The 11,332-nt window shown below is 30.6% G+C and overlaps 1 protein-coding gene across 1 annotated transcript; it reads left to right on the top strand.

Moving 5' to 3' along the window:
• Positions 1-7,491: 7,491 nt before the first annotated feature.
• On the top strand, positions 7,492-11,332 carry LOC125849502 (L-ascorbate peroxidase 3-like). Its single transcript, XM_049529591.1, has 9 exons — positions 7,492-7,753; positions 7,831-7,955; positions 8,670-8,719; positions 8,872-8,937; positions 9,036-9,084; positions 9,876-9,958; positions 10,058-10,137; positions 10,234-10,336; positions 10,879-11,332. Exons 1-9 carry the CDS (start codon positions 7,641-7,643, stop codon positions 11,077-11,079), a joined length of 870 nt encoding a protein of 289 aa, XP_049385548.1. The 5' UTR covers positions 7,492-7,640; the 3' UTR covers positions 11,080-11,332.

Here is an 11,332-nt window from a genome sequence, read left to right on the forward strand (position 1 = left end):
ATTTAATTAATATGACTATTTTATTATATTTATTAATTAACGTTTAATATTAAGTCTTGAAAAATAATAATTAATATTAAGGATAAAATATGAAAAAAATAATTATTTAAAATAATAAATAAAAATCCATTTTTAAATTAGCGGACAAGTATTTAGTTATTTATTCCCTTCGTCTGAAACGGGAAAAGAAAATAATTAAGATTTACCTCACTAATATTTTTTCCAGTTTTCTACATTTTTTCTTCTTTACATTTACTTCACTATTTTTTTCTCTCGTTTTCGACATTTTCGAAAGAGCATGACCTCTTAGAAGAGAGACTAGAAATTATACTATTTAATCATATTTTAATAGATTTCTGATATATACACAAAATTTGAATTAAAATTACTATATTCAAATGAACCCGTAACATCTATCCCTCTTATAATACTAGAATTTTTTTTAAAAAAATCATTATTTTGAAGTGCCATCAGTATCATATTGGTTAAAAAAAAAAACAATAAGAAATATCCAATTGTAAAAATTACTTCACCTGTTTTATATTAGTTATCCACTTTATTAAATTAAGAAAGTATTAATTATTTATTTATATCATTATTGTAATTAATTCTTTTTGAAAGTATTTTTATTTATAAGAATTTTTTTTAAGAGATGAATTAGAAAAATTATTTTCTTACTTTTGATTTAATTAACACTGCAAAATGAAAGTGATCAATGGAGGAAGGAAGTATATTTCAAGTGTATACCAGTGTACTATATTTCTAATCATTTTATTCTTTCTATTGAAAACATGCAACTCTTGAACATCTCAACAAAATACTTCACCTTAATTGTCGCAAGAATTAATTAGAAAAGGACAAAATAAATTAAATGAGATAACTTACTCACATATGCTGTTCACGAAAAATTCGACTCTTGCTCGAATTTCACTTAATAATTATAAATAAATTAATACTTTTATTAATATAATTTATATAAATATGAATTGTGAATAAAACATTTTCGTTTTGTATTAGTAGTATTCCCTTTTGCCGTTCCGCGGGATAACAGGTGGTTTGCATGAGACAATGCGGTGAGAGGATTTAATTAGACGGAAGATTCTGCTTAAATTGTTTTGCTTTTCATAGGGAACTGTGATAGTGGAATATACAAGAGGTCAATTACAAATTGCACAGGTCCACTTTCTGACATTTTTGCCCTCACGTTTCATTTACAAATTGCTCCTCTCTCTAGTTATTTATCATTGGCCTTTTCACACATAAATTAAGAAATGGTAAAGAGAGGGGTATTTTGATACTCTCATATCCAATAATACTGGTATATTATTCTCTTTGTCCCTATTCATTTGTTTTTTTTTTTATAGTTATCCCTAATTATTTATCTATTTTGATAAATTAAAAAAGGACAAAAAAAATTCCTATTATACCCTCAATTAATTACTTTGAAAAAGGTATAACTTTTTGAAAATATTAAAGTTTTAATTCATCCACTTCATAACTAATAGGGATAAAATGGTAAACTTACTATGTCAATAATTATTTTCTTAATAGGTGTATCAATTCAAAAGTGAACAAGTAATTAGGGACATAGAAAGTATTAACTATGCACATTTTTAAAAAAACTATATATAGAAAGATAATTGTACGATATTACCTTTGAATATAACAAATATGATGTCTTGAAAAATGTAATAGGAAAATGACTATAATTAATGATAAGGATAAATTAGGAGTTAAGGCTAAATTATCCATTGATTTAATGAAGTGAAAAAGTATTGTTGGACATCCCAAAATAGTATAGTGGACAACTATTGTAGGACAGATAATATTTAGTAACAAGAGTAGAATAAACACAAAATATTAAATTGTTCATTGATTTTATAAAATGAACAAATATCGCTGGACAATCCAAAATAGAAAATAAAGATAAACAAAGAGTATTTTTTTTAATATCCCAAAAAAATTGTAGTCACTAGTTTTCAGGTGTAGAATGAATGAATTCGCAATTATACCATCGATTGTAAACTGAATAAGAAATGTGAATCGTGTTAAGCAAATTTTAATGTAATAAACTAAATTGCAAAGGCGTTAGCAAAAGATTTCATTTCTAACTTTTTTTTAATGAAAATACTTAGGGGCCGTTTGGTTACTGGATAAAGGCAAAGTTAATACATGAATAATTTAGTTATTCACGTATCAATTTTATACCATGTTTGACTTGTAAATAGAAATAAAATTATTCATGTATAAATTTTATACAATGTTTGATTGGTGTCTCTAAATGTTGTATAAAAGTTATTCATGTATTGGTTTTATGTGGTGTTTGATTGCATTTTTGTAATTCTACTTAGTTAATATTCACAAAACTTGTGAAGCAATTTATGTACTCCTATAATTTTATGCGGGATAGAAGGTGAAATAAGTTATGAGGATATTAGTTATACATGAATTAAAATAATAAAATTACATATTTACCCTTAATTTGTTTACTTAATTATTTGTTTGTAAATAATAATGTATGAAAGTACATAGAAATAGCGAATTATAAGATAATTAACGATGACTCTGATACCGAGATATTGAACAAAAGAACGACGAGATGTGTACCTTGTAACTTGCAGCGGAAGTCGTTGATTTTGCTACTTTAACAGGATTGCACTTCAAGTCTCTCTTTGAATCACTAGGAAACAAAGTTTGATTCACAAACTAAACATCCTTTTGTTGGATGTCTTTGATCTAAGAGCGATATTATTTATTGTTTTTGTTTGTTTTCACGTTTTCACCAATGTGACTCCTACTAGAAGTCTTTTAAGGGGAGGTTGAAAGAGTAATTGTTCTCCTTTATTCTTTTAAATATATTATTTAATCAATTAAATTGAATAGGACAAAACAGATTGGGTCGAATCAGTCCACATGGACATCCCTGACCCAAAACTTACCGTATCAATTCAGTCATACAAATTATCTTCTGGTAAATCTTAAATTTTAAATAAGGAAAATAGTACTTATTTTATTTTCCCTTATTTCGTTATTTGAAAAAAAGAGAATCTACGTAACTTGCTTTTCTTTTTGTCTTCATCCTTGTCCTATTTTTGTTCTCCTTTCCGATATTTTTACCAGATTAACGTTTCCTTTTCGAAATTGAAAAGTAGCAAATTGTTTCATTTTGTTTTTATTTTGATTTACCATTATCTTTATTAATTAGTTTTATTTATTTTTTATTCTCTGACAAACAAGAGAAAGCAAAGTACTTTTCCTTTTTTTCTTCCTTATAATAATGGTAATTTTGTCTCTATGCCCACTACTTTAAACTAATTTCACTCATAAAAAATTGCTGCAAAAAAAGTGAAAATATACTATTGCAACATTTCATCTTATAGGAGAATTGTGCGGTGACCGCACAATTAAATTAAATTAGAGTATCATTATTCACTTTTTCATATTTATTTTAATTTATTGTATTTGAAACGAGGATCCTTTAATTATTATTTTTATAAGATCGATATATATTTTACTTTCCTCATACTTTACCTATAAAATTATACTAAATATATTATTATTAACCACTTTTACTTAATTCGTCACATGCAATACAAAAGACCACTATGTTACTCTTGGATATACAAAGCCAATCGCCTACTAATTATCGACAATTATTGGCCCAAGATTAAAGTTTATATGTATGTTCAATTTTTGAACGAGCTCATTTAAGTCCAAGCAATCAATTATTTAAAGGGTTCGGTCACTCTTTCCTTTTTTTTGGGTTTCCCACATTGAAGCCGATTAGATTCGAATTTGCATTAAAAAGTCCCATAGATAAAGCGTTTCCTAACAAAGGCGACTTCATACCCAAAATGACTCGAACCCGAGACCTCTTGATTAAAGATGAATGAGTGTTTACCACTCCACCATAACCTTTGTTATTATTTGCCACTCTAGTTAAGCTTAGGTTGTGGAGTAGTAGTAATATATTTGGGGAATCATGACTAGGACTGGACGAGGTAACACGTGAGGAGACCTGCTGCAGGCTGCAAGTGGTAATCCAATTAATCTATTCATTTATACTAAATTGGAGTAATTAATTTCTATAGTAATAAACTCTTGCCAAGGTATATACAATTAAGATGGTCCACATATGACAAGGATCAACTAAGATTTTGGGATGATTTGTGACTTTTTTTTTTAGAAGGTTCTACTTTGATATTTGCAACATTTGAAATATCTGAGATGTTTCATTCATTAAAAATTAGTAAAAAGCTCTATAATTTCTTTTATATACAATTGATGTTTGATGATAATGTCAAAAACATTTAATGGATTCAAAATACCACTCTTACTGAGATTGTATTTACCCTCGTTACTTAAAAAACTTTATATTTAGAAATTCGAAGTTAGAATATTAGAGAAGGTTAATTGAATGTGTTACTTTCAAGTACTCGAGTTAGAATTATATAGAATTGTGCCATAGCCTATACAACCATATGTAATTTTGGACACTATATGATTAAAGTTTAATTTTGTCAATCCCAATTTCAAATGCTCCATATTTAAAAGGGAAAATTATATAAAATAACAAATTAAATGTTGTAACCACAGTTTCATTTAATTCTAATCTGTAGCAAAAACTTGCCATTCGCCTCTTTCCCTAGAAATTTCGCTCGTCATTCTCCCTGATCTCGCTCGCTTCTCTCACTTTTATACAAACACAAATGTATAAATTGTGTTTGTGTTTGTACAATGCGAGAGAAAACTATATATACAAATACAAATACATATATTTTCATCCTATACACTTATAATTATACAAATACAGATCTTCCCCAACCAGTTCTCTTTTGCCTCGCTTTATACAAACACAAATTATACAAATTACAATGTATAATTTGTGTTGTATAAAGCGAGAGAGATTCAATATACAAATGTTTTATTTCAATTCAATTGTATACAAATTCAAATTTTATGCAGATATACAAACACAATCATAGATACATATACATAGTAGTTGCATATATACAATTATCTAACCGATATACATATATAATTGCTGCGATTTTATACAAATGAATGCCTGCCTGCGATTTATACAAATTTGATGCTCCATGGCAAACATAAACTTTGTTATTGAGTGCAATTATACAAACTATAGATATAACATACAAATATGATTTTTATGTTTGTTAAACCTAAAATTTACTCTATTTAAAATAGGAAAAATTGTATAAAATAACAAACTATTAATTCAAAATAAATGTTATAACCACAGTTTCATTTAATTCTAATCTATACTCGCGTCTCTCCCTAGAAATCCCGCTCCCCACTCTCCCTGATCCCGCTCGCCACTCTCCCTCACCTCTCTCACTTTATACAAAAACAAATGTATAAATTGTGTTTGTGTTTGTATAAAGCGAGGGAAAACTGTATATACAAATACAAATACAAATACATATATCTTCGTCCTATACACTTATAATTATACAATACAAATATTTCCTTGCCCAGTTCTCTATTGTCATTCTCTCTTTCTCGCTTTATACAAACACAAATTATACAAAATACAATGTATAATTTGTGTTGTATAAAGCATGAGAGAGAGAGAGAGAGATTTGATATACGAATGCTTTAATTCGATTCAATTGTATACAAATTCAATTTTCATGCATATATACAAACACAATCATTGATACATATACATAATAGTTACATATATATAATTATCTAATCAATATACATATACAATCATTGCGTTTTTTCTACAAACGAAGCTGCCTGCCTACGATTTATACAAATAAGATGCATATAGTAAAACTGTAGCTATAGAGCGCTTATATGATTTTTATATTTGCAAAACCTAAAATTTAATCTTTAAAATATATACATACAAAAATTTAAAAAGTTGAATAACAATTAACTGATGACATCAAAATAGACTTCCCGAGAAATTTTTACTATGAAAACACTTACGGTGGGCTAAAGAAAAAGAAATGGACTCTTACGGGCTTTCGCTACTAGTCAGGTAGAGTCCAAATTTTAAAAGCCCATAAACCATTAATCGTCATAGATGAGCCTGTTGTAGTTAGGACTGTTCATGGTTATGGTTAAAAAATCAAATTGAATCACAATTTGAATTAAATCGATTAAAAAAATTGATATTTGGTTTGATTTTGTTAGGTTTGGTTTTTAAATTTTGAAGACCGATACTATTTGGTTTGGTTTTGGTTTTACTAAAAAACAATTGCAAAAATAACCAAACCAAACCGATAAATTAGACATATAAATTTTATAATTATTTATATATTATTTATAAATAACATATAAATATTTTGTTAAATTTTAAGTAACGTAAGTTTTTAACTTTACCATTTTCTCAAGCCTAACACTTAAATTTTAGCCCAATTACAATCCTAAGTCCAATTCCATCAAAATTTATTGGAAAAATTACAGAAATCCCACATTTTAATTTTCTTATTACCATTATCCCATATAAGTTTACAAATCTCCAAAATCTCTCATTTTCGCGCATCAGATTAGTGTATCAGCGTTTATATTATTGTATCTCGCGCATCAGATTAATGTATCAACGCTTATATTATTGTATCTCGCACATCAGATTAATGTATCAGAGCTATATAAGTGCTGATACATGCGGGAGATACAATAATATAAGCATTGATACATTAATTTGATGCGCGAGATACAATAATATAAGCACTGATACATTGATCTAATGCGCGAGATACAATAATAAGCGCTGATACACTAATTTGAAGCACGAAAATGAGGGATTTCTGTAATTATAAACTTTTAAGGGATAAATTGTAATTTTGCTTTAAAAGTATGTGATTTCTGTAATTTGCTCCATAAAACCTACCATACCTTTCATAAGATAGTCACACACTTTGTCTTAATTTAATAACTTTGTTCGTGTAATGATAACTCTAGTATTGCTTAATTGAATCAACAATAGCTTTTCTGTGGATTGTTCATGTACTAGATATTTTTTTTCTATCAAGATACGTATGTCCTCAAAAATTTAGTATTTTCAAATCGAAAAAACCAGAAAAACTGAACCAAATCGTCAATAACCAAACCGATGGTTATTTTTTTTGGTTTGATTTTAAAAATTTTAAAAATTGACTAAATTAATTTGATTTTGATTTTAATCAATAATCTATCCAAATCGAACCTCGACCTTAGCTATAGTGAACAACAAAATAAGCTGACGCCAAGAAAATGAAGGTTCGTTAGATCCGCCAGCAGCCCAGCACACGAGGCTCATAGGGTAGCCAATAGATAAGAAATGCCCACGCCATAGCACGCATATCAACACATTCTCCAACAGTACCCTACGCTTTTCAACTCCCACGTTTATACACGCGCCAATCATCCTCGTAATTATGACGAGTGTTCGTAACGTGCTTTCTGAAAGCGAATGGGATAATTTTTTTTTGGGTTTTCCCTCCATATTAGAGAAGAAGTAAATTCGTTTCTTGTGTTCTTCCATTATTCATTGTTTATCTTTCCACTCATATAAAAAATTCCCTCTTCATCTGTTCTTCTATATAATCTAATCCTCGAGTTTCATAGTTTCATTACTAAAAGTTTAAGATATCAGTGTGCTGTTTCATCGAATTATACTATCAATGGCAGCACCAATAGTAGATGCAGAGTATCTGAAGGAAATAGACAAGGCACGAAGAGATCTTCGAGCTCTCATCTCCAGCAAAAACTGTGCTCCTATTATGCTTCGTTTAGCGTATGTATGCATAATTATCAAATTTTGTGTTGAAATAAAATTTTGATCTGACATGATAAAGATATTTTAATTTGCAGGTGGCATGATGCAGGAACCTATGATGCTACAACAAGGACTGGAGGACCTGATGGATCAATCAGGAATGAGGTCGAGTACAAGCATGGCGCTAACAGCGGCCTCAAAATCGCAATTGATCTTTGCGGTAAGCTTTTTAGCCTTTTGATTTTCTGGAACTGTGTTCGCCTATATAAGAGATCTATTGAATAATCTGCTGGAAATGAATTTGTGTTCATTGATAATGATTGCTTATGCGATGGTTAATGATTTTAGTTTAAGTACGTGAACTTTTGGTTGATTTTGGATGTTAACTGAGCAAATCACTTTATGATTTAGTATATCGCTCTGCATACTGTTTTTGAGTTTACATTGGAAGATGAAAAGTTGATCATATCATATTTATGAAATTCTGTCAATTTGTTCTGCATATAATTGGAGTCTTACTTTAGGTTGAACAGTTTCTTATGCCTCTTTTTTCTTTACTAGTATCGGAAGTGAACTTTTCTTCATACTGATACCATCTTTCAGTTGAAAACATTTTGGAGAAGTTAGAATCTGTTTAATTTTACAATAGCCACATAAACTCCTTTACTAGAACATGTTTTTAAGCGGCATGAAAACTTTGTATGTATCTATCATCTCCTCCATGTTTAGCATAAAATTTTACTATTTTCAAGAAAAACAGAAAATTTCCAAGTTTGCTCTAAATTAAGATAGACTGGTCATTGTCTGCTGAGCACACATCCTCCTCCGATGCCCATATTTTGTTTACAACAAGTGTTTCTTTTGTTAGTTTAATCAACTTTGAAGATACTAAATCCTATCTTCTAATAAACTTTTTCTGTTATATGGAGTACAGAAGAAATTAAGGCCAGACATCCTAAAATTACATACGCTGACCTCTATCAGGTGAGAATACTTGTGTCGAAGATCTGTTTTCCATTTTTGGAAGGTTTTCCTTAATATTAGTTGTATTAGTAGTAGTAATGCAGAGGAACAAAAATATTCTGGTTTTTACGAATTTGATTTGTGCATAAATACCTTTTTATTCTGGACTGCAGCTTGCTGGAGTTGTTGCTGTTGAGGTAACTGGAGGTCCTACCATTGATTTTGTCCCTGGTAGAAAGGTACAGATAAGATGAAGACATGCCTCCTTTTTCTATTTTGAACTTCAAATTCATTTGATGGGATTGCCTTTAATTAGTAAATTCCACCTTTACATCAGGATTCATTAAGCTCACCAGAAGAGGGGCGCCTTCCTGATGCCAAACAAGGTTAGTCTTCTAAAAATGTTGGATTAGCTGATCTATTATTTGAAATTAAAGTAATAGATAAAAGGTAAAAAACTCAATTTTTTCTCTAATTTAAATGTGAAGTTTACCTTCTGGGATTCTTCGCATTTGATTGAACAGGTAACTTACTCTACTCAGTATCAGAATCTGATAAGGATCCTCATCCTCTTGTAGGGAAGGAATCCATGAGAATACAAGATAAAAATAATGAAAAATAGCTAGCTTGTTTAAGATTTAACCTTACTGGCACCTGAGGTGCGAATGGAAAATTGAGTTGAACTTGATTCAGTGCATAAAATCAAGTGGAGCCTCACCTATCCTAATTGCTTCAATTGTCCTCATTATACCATATTCTGTGCCTGATTATTGTTGTTGCATCATTTTGTTTTGAACAAGTTGAATATAATTTTTTTTACTTGGTTCTGCATCTATGTAGAAGTGATATCAATAATCTTGGAGATGACACTTTGCTAATTTGCACTGGTTGCCTCCTAAACATGTTTTATGTGGGCTTCCCATTATTCTAAAGAAAGTTTTGTGAAGGAAAATATATTCCAATCGGTGGGAGCTCTTGAATATTATGAACATTGAACTGGACTTGGTGATATCCTATTGCAAAAATTGTAAATATTGCTAAAACAACTGCCAGCTACCTTTGACTAACTAGAAGAATTGTCCGAGAGGGTTCTACAACTCAGTGCTCTGATTTCGAATCATAATTCTCAGCATGTTGCTCATCACTTACTTTGTTCCATGTTATAATGCCTTTTTAGGTCCACCACACCTGAGGGATGTCTTTTACAGAATGGGACTCTCTGACAAAGATATAGTGGCATTGTCTGGAGGACACACACTGGTATTTTGTCTAATGAATCTGCATTTAGATATTTATATATTTCTCTCAAATGATAATGTTGTTTGTCTTAAAGTTCCTCTTTTGTGTTCACTGTTGCAGGGAAGAGCACATCCAGAGAGATCTGGCTTTGAGGGCCCTTGGACTAAAGAGCCTTTGAAATTTGACAACTCATACTTTGTGTAAGATTAGTATATGCTGGAACCTCTTTTATATTTCATCATTGTTAAAAGAATGATTTCATGACTGCTTGCCCAAATGGTACAATGATCTCTTAGGGAGCTCCTCAAGGAGGATTCAGAAGATCTCTTGAAGCTTCCCACGGATAAAGCTTTGGTTGAAGATCCACAATTCCGCCCTTATGTGGAACTTTATGCAAAGGTATTGTAGCTCATATTTCCGTGCATTGTTTTAATGGTCAATTGTTGCAACACATAGTTTACATTTGTAACCACACTATATTGCATAATGCATGGAGGAAAATAACATAGAAAACCAGCAAGGCTGACTAAACTGTGGGAAGTTTATCTCCACTCATTTGTCACTCTGTCGATATACATTGATGATTACTAAGGATTTGCATGCTAGACTATTATTTCCTATTGATGGTTTGACAAACACTGAACTATGTGAGGGGTACTGGAATTTTTGCAACCTTAAGTAGTTCTGGTTTGCTGCGAGACACTTGATAGTTAAGCCTATGGTACAATCCTTGACTAGTCCACCCAGCGCCAAGGTCTTTCACTCCCATATATGTTTAATTTGTAAACAAATGAATACACAACTATCTAGTAGAATCTTTCTTCCAACTTAACCACTATCAAATATATCTATTTGGCTAATGAGTTGCACTATTCTTCAAAATTTCTGGCGATCTCACTCAGAAAGTTTTCTGTATAGCTAATATCTAATTTGTGTGACAGGACGAAGAGGCTTTCTTCAGAGACTATGCAGAGTCACACAAGAAGCTTTCAGAGCTTGGATTCACACCACCTTCATCTTGCTTCAAGTTAACAGTAAAGAACAGCACGGTGTTGGCACAAGGTGCCGTTGGAGTTGCTGTTGCAGCAGCTGTTGTAATATTGAGTTACTTTTATGAAGTCAACAGGAGAATCAAGCATTAGTAAGCACACAAGTTCCATAAAGCTCAATATTACATTGGCGAACTCAGTTGAAGCAAACTGGAAACTGAATAGCTCCATAATTCAATGGCATCAAAATTGGCGATTGTTATTGGCACCGCTAAGAATGATGCTACTATTTCTTTATGTTTGATCAATAAATCTTGGGAGTGCTGATTGTAGCTACTCAAGTGTAAAATAACATGCCTTTGGTGGCTTTGAAATATCATAGATCTACTCATGTTTCAAACATATT

Source organism: Solanum stenotomum, chromosome 12 (assembly GCF_019186545.1).
Source record: "Solanum stenotomum isolate F172 chromosome 12, ASM1918654v1, whole genome shotgun sequence".
Lineage (NCBI taxonomy): Eukaryota > Viridiplantae > Streptophyta > Magnoliopsida > Solanales > Solanaceae > Solanum > Solanum stenotomum.